This window comes from Vombatus ursinus, unplaced genomic scaffold, assembly GCF_900497805.2.
Source record: "Vombatus ursinus unplaced genomic scaffold, bare-nosed wombat genome assembly UNPS02003292.1, whole genome shotgun sequence".
Lineage (NCBI taxonomy): Eukaryota > Metazoa > Chordata > Mammalia > Diprotodontia > Vombatidae > Vombatus > Vombatus ursinus.
Genome location: NW_020943070.1, coordinates 3,410,912 through 3,429,136, shown reverse-complemented (window position 1 = coordinate 3,429,136; position 18,225 = coordinate 3,410,912). Strand labels below are relative to the sequence as shown.

The following is an 18,225-nucleotide window of genomic DNA, read 5'->3' as shown; positions in this document are numbered from 1 at the left end:
TGTGTGTGTGTGTGTGTGTGTGTGTGTGTGTGTGTGTGTGTGTGTGTCTACTTGTCTGTCTGTCCTACTCTCGCCCCGGGACGTTGGGCATAGTGCGAGGGGGGAGGATTGGAATTGTTCGCTTGTCTGTCCCCTCTTAGCAGAGAAGGGGATTCGCTGAGCTAGAAGTAGTGGAGGCACTCGCTGGGCGGAGTGCTGGGGGTGTCCGGATCGCCCCCAGCCCCGAGTTGGTATACAGAGGAGGGGAAAGGGGCTGAGGGAAGGGTGTCTGTCTTTCCCACCCTCGTACGAAGTTGGGAGAACTGAAAGTGAAGGTGCCTGTCCCACCCCACCCCCCTCCGTAGGGGGATGGAACGCGGAGAGTTTGTCTGTCTCCCCCAACCCCACCCGAGTCTGAGCCAGAGGGGTCCTCTCTGAGGTTGGGGAACCTGGAAGGAGAGTTTGTCTGTCTGTTCTGTCCCGCCCCTTGCCGGTGCTAAAAGGCTGGCTAGCTGTGGAAGGGGAGGTGGGACCCGACGTTCCTGACTGGGGGCCGAGGAAGGGAGACTTGGGAGTGGGCGAAGAAGAGTAAGCACGCCCCCTCCCCAGCCCCAATGAGCCATCCCATCGGGGCCACGAGCGGGGCGGGTGTGCGTGCGTGCGTGACTCAATGTGTACATTCCGTTTGTTGTTCGTGAGTGTGTGTGTGTCTGTGTGTGTACACTTGCGCACGCAAACACGGATTAGATCAGCCAGGAGGAGGAGGAGGAGGAGGAGGAAGTGAGTGGGCCGGCCCAAGGAACCCGGGGGGAGCGTCCTGTCCCGCCCGAGCTCAGGCTGCGCCTGGGTCTCCTGGCTTCCCTCCTTCCCTTACCCCTGGCCCTGACCTTGATGTTTCCCTGCTCTTCTCCCCCTTCAAGGTTCCTGTGGGATGTTTGTGCCGCTGGATGGAGCTTAGAGATCAGAGAGGCCAAGGGGCCTCCCCAAAGTCACACAGCTAATTAGGTAGCATAGCCAGAATTCCCATTCAGACTCAAGGCCGTGTGCTCTTTGTGGATTGCCCGGAGCTGCACTCAGTGAGGACTGAGAGGTGGCAAGGGCCTATTAGACCCATCTCTCTTTTAAGGCTACCTCAGAACTTTCGGAAGAGGGTTTGGATCACCCCCAGCCCCTCCCACTTGGCCAGATGGATCAGGAAACAATCGTCAAGGGCCCTGAGAAGACACACCTCACGGGCTTGGCACCTAGCCCACCTGTCCTTGGAGACGATTTAGAGCTGGCAAGAGCCTTAGAGGTCATGTAATCCAACCTCCTCATTTTATGGATGGAGAAGTTGAGGCCCAGAAAGGGGGACCTGCCCAAGGTCACAAGCTGCAGAGCTGGTATTCCAACGCCCTCATTTCACAGACAGGAAGTGATTGACTCCAGGTCACAGCAACAAAAGCTGACATAGAACCCAGGCCTTCTGGGGCCCAGGCTTCCCCCCAGAGTGCAGGTGTTAGCTGCTGCTGGGTCCTGGCAGGAACAAGGAAGGGGCCCCAAGGGAGACAAAGGCCTAGAGCTGAGAGCTCAGTGTTCAAAGGTGGAGGCCCATCTGGGCTGGTGGAGTCCCCACCCAGCGACACCAAGATCCACAGTATACACGCCTCGGTGTGTCTGATGCCATGGAAGGGGGGTGGGGAGAAGAGAAGAAGATAGGGAGTGAAGGGGTTAATAGTGTGTGAGGAGGTGGGGGAAGGGGAGGGAGCCTCAGAAGCTGGGGCCCTGATCAGCAAAAAGTTAAAGGGACCAGGATGCACCTGTTTCTGCCCAGTGGTCTGGAGAGGCCCGCCTTGGACTGCTGGGTCATCATCACCCCCCACCCCTGGCATCTGTAGGTCCAAGTCTCCACCTCCTCCCACTTCCTGTGCATTGTAGAACAATACTGTTCTCCTAAGTGTGTCTGCCTGCCTCCTCCTCCTCCTCCTCACCTTACCATCCACTGACCTGGGGAGGGGACAGCCAGGCCTAATCAGGGGATCCCTAAGCTTTGAGATCTTAGGTTTACTGGAAAGAGCTGGGTACTGTGCCCCTAGACCCTCGTAGCTGTCGAACCTCAGAGGTTAGCTCAACTATCTCATTTTACTGCAGATTCTAGGGCTGAGAAGCTAAATGCTTGTCCACAGTAAGTGGTAGAACCAGATTTCGAACTAGGGTCTGGTGACTCCAAGATTGATGATCTTTGGGGAACAGAGTCATGCTCTTTGAATAACTGAAACATAGTTGTAGAGGTGGTGGGGCCAGAGATTCTATTTATTCTGTGTGGTTCTGGAGGCAGTGGTAGGACCATTGAGTGCCAGCTGGCTTTGGCACCAACATAAGGAAGAAATTTCCAACAGTTGGAGCTGTCTGACCATGGACCAGGCCACCTCTGGGCTCAGTGAAAGGTCTTCAAGTAAAAGCTGAAGGACCCCTTGCCCAGGTTGGTGTAGAGAAGAGCCTTGAGGCAGGGGCTTGGACTAGATACCCTTTAACACGGTGTTGAGGTGGAGTGAATACAACCTCTTAGGGCTCTAGGCATTTCCCTAAGTCTACAAATTGCGAAGGTGTCAACCTGCCCCTTGGGAGAGAGTTTTTTCACCTGGGAATTCTCTAATCCAATGAAGTCACAGGTCTATCCCTACCAGTACAGCTGGAGAAACTCCCCATGAGAACATTTTAGAAGAGACCATGTGCTGTTACCTGGACTTTGGCTCAGGCAAATCAATTCAATAAACAGTTCTGTACATATGGTAGATGCTCAACAAATAGGTCATGGAATCCCAGAATGATAGGGCTTGGAGGGATCTTAGAACAGGGAATATCAGAACTAGGAAGGGCCTTAGAACAGGGGATGTCAGGGCTTGGAGGGAGCTTAGAACAGGCAATGTCAGAGCTGGGAGGGGCCTTAGAACGGGGGATATCAGGGTTGGGAGGAGTCTTAGAACATGGAGTGTCTGGGGCTAGAGAGCTTAGAGATCATGCAGTCTGACCCTTTTGTTTTACAGATTAGGAAAGTGAGGCCCAAGGGAGCAGGTGCTTTGCCCCAGGGAGTCAGTGGGAGACCAAGGAATGGTGGCTTGGGCTTTGATTCCAAGCCCTGTGCCTTCTGCATTAAACCACAATTGGTTAATAATGCTCAAAATATCCCAGTGGATCAGTGGCCTCGATGATTCGGGAGTTTCCTTCGGCGACGCAGAGAGCAGCCATCCAGGGATGCCCAGCCTCTGAAGCCCTAGCCGTGTTCTCAGCTAAGTTCATCACAGGGGGTCCTTAAGAACGGTCCCCCTCCCCCCTAGCTATCTGCAAAGGGTTTAGGACTTTTCAAGGCTTTTTCTTATCCCTGATCTCCTTTGGAATGTAGTGAAGAGAACGCTGGGCCAGGAGTGTGGAGACCCGGGTTCCACTCCTGGCTCTGAAATGAATTCACTCTGTGACATGGACAAGTGTCTCTCCAGCTTCTGTTTTCTCAAATGTAAAAATATGTGTGGCTAGCCAGGAACCCGTGGGACTGGCCACAATCTTCCAGATTCCTTCTCACTCTGACATTCAATGACTAGGGGATACCCAGACTGGCTCCATATAGGATGTGGCCAGTGTGACCACAGCCTTAAGTTGGAGGGGTGGGTGGGAGGAAAGTGTATCTATCCCTCATAGATCTTTAAACAGCACAGAACAGAACTAGGAGCAATCAGGGGAAGTCTTGAGGTGGCAGAACTGGGCTCCACGGAAGGGGAAACTCCCTCACGATGAAAGATGGAATGGAGGGCCCATAGGTCCCCAGGCACTTCATTCAAGGCTCATAGCCTGCCTCCTATAGAAAGCTGCTCATGATCTCAGCCCCCTCTCTCCTCCTCCCAGTCTCCCACTCCTGCTCTCAACTGCTTTAGAGTAGGAAGAAACCTCAAAGGCCGTCTAATACAACCCCATCATTTTACAGATGAGGAAAGTGAGACCCAGAGGAAAAGAGACTTGGGATCCCAGGATCCAACATTTAAATCTGGACTTTAGAAGCCACCCAGAGGTAAAGGGTCTTGTCCAAGGGTCATAGAGCAAGGGCTAGAAGGGACTAAGCCATTTACAGATGAGGAAACTGAGGCCCAGGGAGTTGAAGTGACTTGTCCAGTCAAGTCCCTCCAGTGGCTCTATCACCTCAAAATCCTCTGTAACCTAGTGCCCCTCCCCACCACCTTTACAACTTTCTTACACCGTACTCCCCAACATGGACTCTTCAATCCAGTGATCGTGGCCTCCTGGCTGCTCCACCAGCAAGACACTTCAGCTCTCTCTCTCTCTCTCTCCTTTTTTTTTTCGAGGCAATTGGGGCTAAGTGACTTGCCCAGGGTCACACAGTTAGTAAGTGTGAAGTGTCTGGTCTGAGACCAGATTTGAACTCAGGTCCTCCTGACTCCAGGGCTGGTGCTCTATCCACTGTGCCACCTAGCTGCCCCCAAGACACTTCATCTCTTGACTGGCCTTTTCTCCGGCTGTTCCCCTTGCCCAGAGCACTCCCTCTCCCTACTGACCTCCCTGGCTTCTTCAAAGTCCCAACTAAACTCCCACCTTGTCCAGGTAACCTTCCCCAACCCCTCTTCATTCCAGTGCCTTCTCTCTGTTAATTATTTCCTATTTATCTGGTATCTAGCTTGTTTGCTCGTATTTGTTAGTTGTTCTATTAAATTTTGAACTCCCTGAGGGCAGGGACTGTGTTTTGCCTCTTTTTGTGCTTAGCACAGTGCCGGGCACATAGTAGGTGCTTAATAAATGCCCCCTGGATTGGATTAGATAGGGATAGAGTAAGTTTCAAGTCACTACCGATGAGCTGAGATTTGTCTCCTTGAAGGGAACCCCTGAATTGATGGGATTACAAGTCTGGGAGCTTCAAATCGTGGAAAATTTCCAAGTGGCCACTAGATGACCACTTGTCTGCAATGGAGAAGGGATTCTTGACCAGGCAGGTCAGTCTAGGTGGTCATGGAGGCTCCTTCTAGCTCTGAGAGCTAGATTCAGAGGGCCCTGGATTCAGGGGTTCAGGAAGCAGGGTGACTCACTCTGAAGGTTGGACAGGTAGTGTCCCCCAGATTAAGTCAGATCAGAAAGCCAGAATGGAGAGCAAAAGGCTTGTGGGCTCTGATCAAATGGCCATAAGGAACGGCGCTTTTCGAGGTTAAAGGGGGGAAATGGAAAGTGGACGGGCAGCCCTCAGGAAGCCCCTTTGACTGTTGCCTAGATGAACAGGGTCCTGAGTGCCTCACCTCCCCACATTGGCCTCCTTTAGGAATGAACAGAACTTCCTTGGCAGGGCTGAGGTCACATCCGCCTCTGTGACGGAGGCCCACACTCTCTTCTCCATTTGCATGCTGGGATCTGTCTTCCTATGCTTCAGAATCACAGAAACTGCAAAGCTGAGCAGGCCCTCAGATGTCACCGAGTCTGGCCCCCTCATTTTTCAGAGGGGGACGAAATTGCTTCAGGTCCCAAGTGGCAAAGCTGAGATTTGAACCTGTGTCCTCAGACTCCAAATCTGCTGCTCTTTCTGCCCCACTGCCTGGTTCTGGGTGTCTGACTGATCGTGTTGGCTCCAGAGGTAGAGGAAAACAAATTTTTTCTCTCTGCGCTCACAGGATGGGTGAAACCGACTGAGAGTCAGAGACAGAGCGGCCTGCCAGTACGGGGTGGGGCAGTCTGTGGCAGGACTCCTACAGAGGACCCAAGAGGGATTTTTATAGTATCAGTGATGGCAGACATACTTACAAGCCGTGTGCCAAACAGGCCCTGACCTTGTCGATTTTATATCCCCAGAAAGAATGTCAGGACCCACCCCCTCCTCCCCCAAATCACTTCGGTCAGCTGCACTGGCTTTGTAAGTGACCAGGAGCACATAGGAAGCCATTGGACAGTGCCCTGGCCTGGGAGGCAGGAGGTAGCCCTAGCCTATGGACTTTCTAGGAGACCTTGGACAAGTCCCAGTCTGGAGGGGATGAACTCAAGGATCTCTCAGGTTCCTTAGAGCCCTAAGAGTCCTGTGATCCCAGAACACCCTTCTGTTTGCAAAATGTTTGGCAGCAAAATTTTAAATTCAGGCAAACTCCTCGAGCCCCTTCCCTCTCCCATTTTCATTTAAAGGGTTTTCAAAGAAGGCAAACTTCTTTCAGCAGCAGACTAAGCAAAACATCAACAGAAAAATAAAACTCAACATAAAATTCCATTTAATTTAATGAACATCTTAAACTCATTGTGTCCAAAATAGAACTCATTATCTTCCCCCCAACCCTGTACATCTCCTGTCTTCCCTATCACTGTAGCGGGTATCACTATTCTCCCAGTCCCCCAGGCTCCCAACGTCTGTGTCATCCTGGGTTCCTCACTCTCCCATCCTCCAAGTCCAAGTTTTTGCCAAGGCCTGTTGATTTCATCTTTGCAACATCTAGTCATTTTCACTTCTGTAGCATCTCTTGTTGCTTTCACCTCTGCAGCATCTCTTGTCGCTTTCACCTTTACATCTCTTGTCATTTTCACCTCTGCAGCATCTCTTGTCGCTTTCACCTCTGCAACATCTCTTGTCGCTTTCACCTCTGCAGCATCTCTTGTTGCTTTCACCTTTACAACATCTCTTGTCATTTTCACCTTTGCAGCATCTCTTGTTAATTTAACCTTTGCAGTATCTCCTGAAGAAGACCTTTCTTTTCTCTGATACTGCCCTCATCTTGGTGCTCACCTCATGCCTGGACTACTACAGAACCTGCTGGTGGCTCTGCCTGCCTCAAGTCTCTCCCCCCTCCAGCCCATCCTCCATTCAGCCGCCAAAGTGATTTTCCTAAAGCCTTATCACATTATTCTGCACCCTCCTTCCCACCTGTTCTCAATGAGCCACAGGGGCACCCTCTTATTTCCAGAATCAAATATAAGTAAATACCAAATAAATACAAGGTAACTGGAGCGGGTGTGCATCACTAACAATTACAGGAATCAGGAAAGGACTCTTGTCACCTGAGGTGAGCCTTGGAGGGGGCTAGAATTTATAAGAAGCAGAGGTAAGGAGGGAAAGCATTCCAGGATGGGGGGAGGGTGGAAGGGGGCAGTCTGTGCAAAAGCCAGAGAGGAGACGGAATGTCACGAATGGAGGTAGACAAGCAGGTCAGTTTGGCTGGAATAGAGTCCATGAAGCAGAGTGGTTGGCAATAGACCTGGGATGACAGATAGGCTGGAGCCAGACTGTAAAAGGCTTTAAATGCTAACCCAAGGAATTTATATTTCTAAAAAATACCATGACTTCAGTGACTCCCAAAGGGGTCAACGAAGTCATTTATTAATTCAATAAGCATTTGTTAAGGCCTACTACTATGATGACTCCCCACCCCCAACCCAAGCCAATTTAATTATACCCAAACCAGAGACAATGAATGCGGGCAGAGGTGGTAGATAAGGGAAGGAGTTGGTGCATTTCAAAAACTTTCCCTGCAGGGTTCCATCAAATTGCCCAACTGCAATAAATCACTCCAGTAACAATCATTTATTAAATGTTTATGTGAGCTAGGAAGATTGAATCCTGCCTTGTACACTTATTAGCTGTATGATCCTGGATAAATCACTTCAGAGCTCTCTGCCTCATCTGTAAAATGGGAATGATAACAGCACTCCCCTCCCAGGACTGCCGAGAGAATCAAATACGGTACGATACATCAAGGGCTATGTGCATGGTAGCTATTATCCCGCCAGATGCGGAGCTGAAAAGAATCGTGGAGGTCATTGAGTCTGACCTCCTTGTTTTATAGCAGTGAAGTCTGGGGATTTGAACGAGCTCTTTCTGACCCTGACTAAGTCTGGTCTCCATGCTGCTTTTGTTTTAGTAGTCTGACTGTACTGGTTTCAGCCTCAGTGATCCCTGGATATCCCTGCAGTCCAGCTATTTGGGCATCTTCCTGGATTGTTCTGGCCCTGCTCAGCAGACAGATGTGTGATCTAATTCATTTGTTCATTCCATCAACATTTTTGGATCACCAAAGATATGTGAGGAGGAGGAAGAGGAAGGCAGGCAGAAGCCAGAGAAGGAGGCTGGGACTCCCTCACTGTTGAGGCTTTCCTACAGGACGTGTCTGACTCAGCTGAGCCTGAGCAATTCTGGGCAAAGAGCCGAGCCTCAGCCAGGACCTGGGATGTGGCCGAGGAAGCCCCTGCCAGAGAGAGGGAGGAGAGATGGGAAAGGAGCCAGGGAGAGGCAGAACTGGGTTGAGTGGCTGTGTGGCATTGGACTTGAAGTCAGAGGACCTGGGTTCGAACTGCGCCTTAGCACCTCTGTGATCTTTGGCATGGAACTACTTTCTTTGGTCCTGGTCTATAAAACGGAGGCAGGGGAGGGTTGGATTAGAGATGACCTCTTGTCTCTCTCACAGCCCTATGACCTGCTAAGTATTCCGTCCAGGAGGCTGAGTATCTAGAGCCGCCCCCTTCCCTTCACACACACTTCTCCGGACAGACCCCTTCCTGGGAACCACATCTCAATGGCTCCTGGCCAATTCACTCCTACCAAAGGTTCCCAAATGAGTGACCTCGGGCCGAGCACTTTCCCTGTCTTGACTTCAGTCTCCTGACCTGTAAAGTGAGGCAGGTCAAACAGATGACTTTGAAGGCAGTTATTTCAAGTGGGATGGTCCCCTGAAAGTGTCACTGTACTTTCCCAAAGTTGATAATGCGCCTGACTCCTCAAGGCTGTCCCTCAGAAGTCTGGCTGCCTCTCAGTTCTACAGATGCTTATCACTCCTCTCTGGGGCCACAGCCTAGCTCTGTGCTAGGCCCCTAGGACACAGAAAGCTAAAGCAGGCTGCTTAAGAAATACCTACAGCACAGGCTAGAATGGTGTGCGAGGCTACTCAAGGAAATGTTAGGAGGCAACAGGAAATCAAGGCCTCCCCAGCAGTATAGTTTGTCATGCTTTGTGTTAGATTTTTGTCTTTGTGCACCTCGCACACAGTAGGCATTTAATAAATGCTTTTTTGGTTGATTCAAGGAGAGAAGGATTCCCTCTAGCTTCAGGGACCAGGGAAGACTTTATGGGGGAGGGGGCCGTCGAACTGAGCCTTGAATGAAGAGTTGGGGAGGGGGAAGTGAGAGCATTCTAGGCACAGGGGACCCTGTGGACAAATGCATTGTGGAAAGAAATGGCAAGATGAGATTGGGGAATGTCTGGCTGAACAGTTTGGTTGGAGCACAGAGTTCATGGAGGGGACAGGTGGCTGCAATGGTATGTTGGGCCAGACAGGAGAGGAATCCTGGGCTAAGAAGTTTCTGTTATCCTTTGCGCAATGGGGGGCCACTGAGGGTTCTTGAGCAGAGGAGGGATGTGGTGAGACATGGGCTCTCCTATGCCATTCTGAAGGTCACACTGGAGGGGAGAGACACGAGTTCGGGAGACTGGTTAGGAGGTTATTATAACTGTCCAGGTCAGAAGTGAAGGGGTCCTACCTGGGGAGGGTGGCTGTGACAGGAAGGGATTGGAAGGCTACTGCCCCCAGCCCTGACCTTTGCTCACTCTCGTAGGAAGACTGTCCCACCTCCTCCCCACCTTTCCACAGCCAACCCAGCCTCTAAGACCCACGTTAAGCCCCAGGCTGCAGCTGGAACAGACCTCAGACCATCTAGTCCAACTGTCTCATTTTACAGATGAAGAAACTGAGGCCCAGGGAGGCAAAGCCACTCGACCAAGGTCGCTTAGGTAGTAAATAGAAGGGTCAGGATTTGAACCCAGGTCCCTAGACTCTACATCCAAAGTAGCCTTTTGCTATACAAGGCTGCTGCTTTAGACCTGTGGGAAGCTTTCTTTAAGTTTCTCTCTATTCTTGGTAATCTTTCCCTGGCTTCCCATAGTATTTACTGTCTGTACCACTTACCAGGCCCTTAGCATTGGATGCCTGGGACCATCACTTATTACTTTATGGTTCAGTTACCCGGAGGTTCCAGTCAGCTCTGTCCCGGGAGCTTACGGGTGGGGAGCACGGACGTTGACCTGGCTGGGCTGTGCTGAATCACTGTGAGACAGCACCTTGTCCACGTAGGACTCCAGCTCCCTGCCCTGCCTCCTCCCCCAGAGGGCCCTCCCCCTGGTTCTCCGGTTCATTCGTGCCTCCCTTCATGGCTCCTGGCCCAAGCAGGCGGGGTGTGGAGGGGGTGGTTTTTCTTACACATTTCCCCTTTACCCTGTTTGTCATCTCCCACCCCCTTTGCTCTCCTAGGGAACTGAAAAACGAACAAGCCCAAGTCTCCGTAGGTGACCATGTGCTGTGAGTCACAAGGATGAGCAGGGCACCAGCCTGGAGGTCAGCACCCAGGGGTTGTAGTTGGCCTGGTTCTGCCTTTTGAACCCCTCAGCCCCAAGGGAGTGACAACTGGTCTTGTGCTTCTGTCCCCCACGCTCACCCCCACCTCCGAGGTGGTGCGTGCACAATGGTGTCCATCCACAAATGTGGACGGGTTGGTGACCTCAGGGTGGTCGTCAAGGTTGGGGTAGGGTCTGGCACGAAGGTGGGGCTTTAAAGCTCGGTAGTTTTTGAAATTTTTGATTAAAAATTTACGAATATCTTTTGTTCTCATTTCCAAATATATCCATGTTACCTCCTTTCCTCAGAAAGTCCACAAAACAATAGTGTGAACCGATTTGCAGCATTTGCCGATTTCCAAATTGTAAACGTTCACACTGAAGACTTGCCATCGGCTCGGCCCTGGTCCGTGCACTATTCAGCACTTCCCATCGACGGTGGGATTCTGGTTGGGATTTGAAGGCAGGAGGTGATGAAGAGGGAGGGCCTTCTAGGCATGGGGTGCAGCCGGAGAAAACGTCTGGAGCCTAGAGATGGAGGGTCTTGATCAAAGAGTACATGGTGGGGAGTACGGGGTAAGAAGACCGGGGAGGTAGGAGGGGGCTGGGTTATGAAAGGCTTTGAATGTCAAGAGGAGAATGTGTTTGATTCTCCAGGTGACAGGGAGTCACTGGAGGTTCTCGACATGCTCAGGCCTGAGCTTTCGGAAGGCCACTTTGCCAGCCCAGTGTGGGATGGACTGTGGCAGGGCTGGGCTTTCTCAATAGGCTAGAGAGAGGGGACAGGACCCAGCTCTGGGACTCCCCTCAATCAGGGCAGCTCTGTTCCTCCTCTGACATGTTCCAGGTGGCTGGAATGTTGCTGGGACCACGGAGAGGTCGTGCACAGCCAAGTGCCCAAAACGGCACTTGAACCCAGGCCTCTGGGGCTTGGAAGCCAGTTTTCTGCCTGCTGTGTTTTGGTGTGTCTCTTCAGCAGGATAATCTATTTTCCAAGTTGCTCCAATGCCCTTTTGACAGATCTCAGAGGCATGGAGCCCCAGACACTCCTCCGATTCTGATCTGGAGGTGAGACCACTAACTAACCCCTATGGGCCTGCCCTGGGGCAGCACCTTCTCCCTGAGCTGCCTCAGTTTCCCCAAACCCGGCTCCTTTCTCTTCCTCTCTGGCCAGGGCTGCCCCACCCGTTCCTCTCAAGCAGGAAGCCTGGGGGCAGTGGAAGGATGTGCTCATCAGAGGGCTGATGCCAAGGGCCACTCCTGCCTCCATGGGCTCTGACGGATTCCCAGGACAGGACAGAGATGGGAGGAGAAGCTGTGCTTTCCTGGGGGACTTCCTAGACCACCGACTTCCTCCTCAGGCTTCCTCTGAGCCTTGTTCCCCTCCCACCAGGAATGGCCTTGGTTCCCTCTGGGCTCCATCTCCTCCCACCCCTCACTCTGTTCCTGGAGGAGCTTCTGAGAAACCAGGGGAATCTCCCCACTTCCGCCTAAGTCACCCTGATGGGGAAGAAGCCTCCGTAACCCCGGAGACAGGGAGTAGGCTGAGGGGCATGAGATGAGATGAGATGAGAAAGGACCCCCTAGGGTGGGGATGGAGGGGTGTAGAAACTTACACTGGGCAGAGTTGGAGAAGCTGGAGTAGGGGGAGGGGAAGGCTGAGACCAACAGCGGGCCAGGCCCCTGCTTGCAATCCCAAGCTAGGCAGCTGGGGCTTTCCTCCAGCCACTTTCCTAAGGGAAGAAAGGAGGTTCTGCCATTTCAGAAGGAACAAGGCTATGAGCTCCTTGAGGACAGGGTAACACTTGGTGTTAGTTAGCTGTGTAGCTGGGGACTCACAGGTCCCTCCTAGCTGCAAATCTAGGATCCCGTTATTTCTGTCGGCCCCGTTTAAATGAACGGCAGGGATTGTTCTGTTTTTGTGTCTCCAGGGAGCCAGCCCTGTGCCTGGTATACAGTAAGCACTTAATACACGCCTTGTTCACCAACTAGCACAGGGTAGGTACTTACACGCTTGCTGGACTGAATAAAGGGCAATGGTGTGGCACTAGATAAAGAACACTGGTTCTGGAGTTATCAGACCTGGGTTCCAGACCCACCTCTGACATTTTACTATCTATGTGACTCTAGAAAGTCACTTTCCTTCTCGAGGCGTGAGTTTCCTCACCAGTAAAATCTGGGAGGTCGACCCGCTGGCCTGTGAGGTGCCTTCCGGCCTACGAATTCCCTAGGAGAAGCCAGGCTCATGTAGCCAATGAGACCTGCTCTGTGTACTCACTTACCTTCCCGGGGCCTCAGTTTTCTCATCTGTAAAATGAGGAGGAAGAATCAGATGTGTATGACCTCTGAGGACCCTCCAGATCATTCTACATCCAGGGATCACATGACCAGCCAGGGCCTGCCCCACAGATGCCCACGTGTGAAGAAGAGGGATCTGTGTTGCAAAACGGGCTTCGCGGTACGGGTGTGGCTGAGAAGAGAACGGGTCTGGGGGTCAGGAGTCCGGGGTTCACTGTCATACGGCCTGGAACAGGCCAATTCCCACTGTCAGGGCTTCACCTAGTAAATGAGGGACGTGGACGGTGTCTGTACTATACTACAGAGGATGCTAGATTTTCCTCAGTGACCCCGAGAAATCCCGTGGGGATATCCGCCTGGGGGCCTGTCCCTCCCCTCCTTCCCCCGGCCAGAAGTGCTCTCAGGGGGCTGCTTCTGGCCCAGGCTCTGACCACTTTCCTTGTAGCCTCCAGGAAAGCCACCTTCTCCCTGCATCGTCCCCATTTCCCCAGCTCTGCTTGGGGGAGACATCCCTCCTCCTACAAAGTGGAGTCTGGAAGAACAAACAGCCAGATTCAGGAGGCGCCAGTCCTGGGCAGCCTAAGTAGGAGCACTCCGGGGGAGAGAAGGGCCCCCTTGGAATTCTCTTTCCACTAGACAGGGGAAGAACAAGTCAGCTGTTGGGAGGGATGGGCGTGGCCAAGTATCTGGGGAGGGCACTGGCTGGTCACAGGATGCTAATAATAATGCACAGCGCATTAATAACAGCACGTTACAGCGCTTGGCACATAGCAAGCCCTTAGGAAATACTTGTTGGCTGACATAACGACGACAACAATCATAAGAGCGGGCTGTCCCATAACACTGTGAGGTCCGCAAAGCACGTCACAAACATTGTCTCATTTGAACCTCACAGCAATCCACTGAGATTTGTGGTATTATTCTCCCCATCTTACAGATGAGGACACTGAGGCTCCTTTCACCATACCACACTGGTTGGCTGTTGGGTGATCAGTGACAAGGCAGGTGCTGGGGGCTCTGCTAGGGGCCGGGCACTGGGAAATCGGGAATCCCCCAGGCTTGCCTTGCACCTGATGGCTCAGCCTTCCCTGCAATGGAAGAGGAGTATGATGGGTGTGAGGTGGCCCCCTCTTCACACCCTCCCACCTCGAGGCAAAGGCTATGGCCTCTACTGACCTCACAGCATCTCCGCTGGGCATGAGCGGTCGTCATGGGCAAAGGCCTGGCTCTGGAGCGTCGGTCAGTCTGGTCTGGGGATCCAGCCCTGCCCTTTAGAAGGTGTGATTCCCCTTTTGCTGTGCCTCAGTTTCCTTCTCCATGTTGTCGTTCAGTTGTTTCAGTCATGTCTGACTCTTTGTGACTCCATTTGGGGTTTTCTTGGCAATCTTGGGGTTTCTTGGCAAAAATAGGGTTTGCCATTTCCTTGGGTTCTTTTTACAGATGAGGAAACTGAGGTAAACCGGGTAAAGTGACTTGCATAGGGTCACACAGCTAGGAAGTGTCTGAGGCCAGATGTGGACTCAGGAAGATGAGTCTTTCTGACTTCAGGGCAGTGCTCTGTTTACTATGCCACCTAGTTAACTACCCCAACAGATGGATGGCTGAGATGAAATATGGCATAGAAGTCACCCTAAGGGGGTAGGCGTGCAGGCATGGGAATAGTGTAGTGTAGTAGTTAGTTAGAGACCTGGCCTTAGAGTCAGGAGGACCTGGGTTCAACTCCCTCTGGTACGTACAGGCTGGGTGACCCTGGGAAGTCACTTCTCAATGCTCTAAGACTAAGTTAGAAAGGAAAGTAATCTGCATTGGCGAAAGGGGTTTTTGTATTGGGAGTTCCCTATCACAATGTCATAGGTTAGGACCTACACAGATGTTTACGCACATGCCTACAGCCATACATCTCCAGGGGAGTGAGTAAATAGTGACAGCCTCAAAACCAAGAAAGCCTGGCTTGAGGTCCCACATGTGACACGTGCTGGCTGTGTGACCTTGGACAAGTCATACCCTCTCAGGCTCTGAGAGGCTCTAAGTTGCTGATCATCTGTGTTGGTGTAGGGATTTCTCCCTGGGAGTACTCTAGACTAAGAAAATCAGCCCTTGATCACTTAGGCTTATTATTATCCCTGCCTCACATCTGGCTGGCTTCATCTACCCAAACTAATGCTCCTGGACCAGCTCGAGACCTCACTCACTCCCTCAGGCAGCATGGGGTCGGTCAGGATGGTCACTGGACTGGGCCCTTACAGGTCATAGAGCCCTTATTAACCGGAAAAGGAAACTGAGCCTGGAGGAGAATTAACTTGCCCAAGGTCACACAGCTAGTAAGTGGCACAGCCAGGCTTTAAACCCAGGTCTTCCCAAAATCAAATGCAGGGCTCTTTGCACTGTACTCCACTATTGACTCTGTTCTAGTCATGTCCATTTATGAGGTCTTACAGTTAGGTCTCCATACAGCAGTCTGCCTTGGTATCATTGCTTTGCTAGACTGTGACCTTTCTGAGGACAGGAAACCTGGCTCTTTCTCTTTTTTGAAGCTTGGGTTTCCCTGCCTCCATTCTGAGGCTCATCCTATCAGTGCCCCGAGATTTAGGGCAGACACCCAAATGACCCAGAACTCCTGAGCTCAACTGGTCCACCAGCTTCAGCCTTCCCAGTGGCAAGGAATCCAGGAGTGTGCAGCCACCCCCAGCCTCCTCTGCCGAGGATGGTACTCTGTCCACACAGTAGGCATTTCACCTATGCTGATGAATGAATGACTCCAAGAGGGATTTCAGAGGAGGCTGATGGAGGGGGAAGTCTGAGGTTGGCGGCCACCTACTTTGTCCATGGATACAGCTAGCTCCAATCACGGAGGAGTGCCTGCTCAACCTTATCCCTAAAATGAAAAGCAAGAGTCAGGGCTTGGAACAATAATGCTTCATCTCCTCTTCTCCTCCAGGTCTCCAGCCCTGAGGGTACCTGACCCCAAAATGTCTACAGACACCTTATCCAGCAAAGCATTAAAGGTGAGAGCCCTTTCCTTTGATTCCTTCCCCTCCTGTCCTGTCTGCGTACTCCCTGCTCCCCACCCCAAGTTAGTCAAGGCCCCATTTCTAGAATTCTCCTAGCTCCCCAGACACAAGATTCCAAACTCCAGTGTTCTCCCGGCTCCAAGGCCCCAGGTTCCAGAGTCCTCCTGACTTCTAATTAAGTCCTCAGCAGCTGCAGGTCACAGACTTTAGAGTTAAAATGGAACCTGGGGATTCTCTAACCCGGGGGTTGTTAACTTACTGTGTACAGATTTCAGGGGAGAAAAATCATGTTTCATGACCTTGGGCAAGACACTTCACCTCTGTTTGCCTCTGTTTCTCCATGTGTAAAATGAAGGTGTTGGACCAGATGGCTTCTGAGATGCCTTCTGGCTCTAGAGATATTGTTCATCTTCTGTTTTTATTTTTCCCCCAGGACCAGTCCCCTTAGGTAAAGGGAATAGGGGAAGTTTAGGACTTTCGCCTTAGGAGAAAAGAGCCAAAATGATTCCTCTATTCCCACCTCATCCACGGCCCCTTCTCCTTCTAATATCAGGAAACTGAAGGTGGGAATTGGAAGAGGGTTAGAAGGGAGGAGGCAGGCAGGGAAGCAGTAAAAGGAAAGAGGAGGAAGAAAGAAGAAGACAAGAAGAAGGGAAGAATATAGGGAGAAGAAGCGTGATTGAGGAAATTGGTATAAGGAGAGGGAAGATGACAAAGGGATTGAGGAATGGGGAGAAGAGAGAGTAAGGACCATAGTTTGGTTTTGGAGCTGAAAAGGACTTTCTGAGATCATCGAATTCTAGTCCCTCCCTCTCATTTTACAGAAGAGGAAACTGAGACCTCAAGAGGAAGGGAAATCAGAGGGAGAAGGGAGGAAAAAAAAGAGAAAATAAGTGTTAGGAGGAGAAGAAAGAAAGCAGAAGACAAAAGGGGATTGAGGAGAAAGAGGGGAAGGAGAGAAAAGCAGAGGGAAGAAGAGGGAAGAGAAAGGGGAAGATAACTGGGAAAGAACAAAGAGGAGGGGGAGGAGAGAGGAAATAGGAAGGGGAGGGAAAAGGAAGAAAAGAGAGAGAAGAATAAGGCAGTAAGACAGGAAGGATGACGAAAGGAAGGCAAAGGGGAGAGGAATGGGACAACAAGAGAGAATGGAGAGAGAAGTTAGAGGAGAAGAGAAAACCAGAAGGAGGGAGGGAAGAGGAGGGAGAGGAAAGGACAAGGTAGGAACAAAGGGAGGAGAAGGAAGACGAACGGGAAGGAGCCATTGGAAGTTGAAGAGGAAGCAAAGTAGAAGTAAATGAAAGGAGGAAAAAAGAGCAGGGATATGGGGAACAAGAGGGTGAGAGGAGAGAAAGTGGGAAACAAAGAAGGAAAAGAGGTAAAAGGAAGAGAAAGAAAACTGAGAAGAGGGTGAGGGCAGGGGAAGGAAGAAGAAAGAGTGGGCAAATGAGAAGACAGAAGACTAAGAGAAAGTGAGAAGAAGAGAGAAAGGAGTGAGGAAAGAAGGGAAAAGGAAGGATGAAGGAGACAGCAGGGAGAGGGAGGATATGAGAGAAGAAGAAGAGAGAGGTTAGGCTGAGGGAGAGAAAGTGTGGGCTGTGGTGTCCATGTTGGTGTCTGTGTCGATGTCAGCATCAGTGTCCGTGTCAATGTCAGCATCAGTGTCTGCGTCAATGTCAGCATCAGTGTCCATGTCAATGTCAGCATCAGTGTCCGTGTCAATGTCAGCATCAGTGTCCGTGTCAATGTCAGCTTCTGTGTTCACGTGTCTGTCTCTGCCAATGTCAGCATCAGTGTCCGTGTCAATGTCAGCATCAGTGTCTGTGTCAGTGTCTGTGCCAATGTCAGCATCAGTGTCCGTGTCAATGTCAGCATCAGTGTCCGTGCTGATGTCAGCTTGTGTCCACGTGTCTGTGTCCCTGCCAATGTCAGCATCAGTGTCCGTGCCGATGTCAGCATCAGTGTCCGTGCCGATGTCAGCTTCTGCGTCCACGTGTCAGTGTCCACGCCAACGTCTGTCAGTGTGGATTGCGTGCGGGGTCGCTGTCCGCCCCCCCACCCCAGCCACGGCCGCCTGACGCCCTTCCTGCCCCGCAGATCAAGCGCGAGCTGGGCGAGAACACGGGCCCGCACCTGTCGGATGAGGAGCTGATGGCGCTGTCGGTGCGGGAGCTGAACCACCACCTGCGCGGCCTGTCCAAGGAGGAGGTGGCGCGGCTGAAGCAGCGGCGCCGCACGCTCAAGAACCGCGGCTACGCGGCCAGCTGCCGCGTCAAGCGCGTGTGCCAGAAGGAGGAGCTGCAGAAGCAGAAGAGCGAGCTGGAGCGGGAGGTGGACAAGCTGGCCCGCGAGAACGCCGCCATGCGCCTGGAGCTCGACGCCCTGCGCTCCAAGTACGAGGCGCTGCAGGGCTTCGCGCGCTCCGTGGCCGCGCACGGCGGGCCCGCCGCCAAGGTGGCGCCCGCCAGCGTCATCACCATCGTCAAGTCGTCGGCCGCGGCTTCGACGGCCTCCCCCGCCAGCCCGGCTGCCTGCTCCTCGTGACCGCGGGTCCCGCCCCCCCGCTGCCCCTCCCCGCGCGGATGGGGGGGTCCAGGCCCCGCCCCCGTG

The 18,225-nt window shown here is 52.2% G+C and overlaps 1 protein-coding gene across 1 annotated transcript in view; it reads left to right on the top strand.

Annotated features, from left to right (window-relative positions):
* The window catches only part of MAFF (MAF bZIP transcription factor F), an 18,720-nt gene extending 561 nt beyond the window's left edge, over nt 1–18,159 (top strand). Inside the window, exons 2-3 of the mRNA XM_027873404.1 lie at nt 15,546–15,612; nt 17,713–18,159. Coding sequence (XP_027729205.1) covers nt 15,577–15,612; nt 17,713–18,159 — 483 coding nt within the window. The 5' untranslated portion in view covers nt 15,546–15,576. The remainder of the gene's footprint in view (nt 1–15,545; nt 15,613–17,712) is intronic.
* Nucleotides 18,160–18,225: the final 66 nt, after the last annotated feature.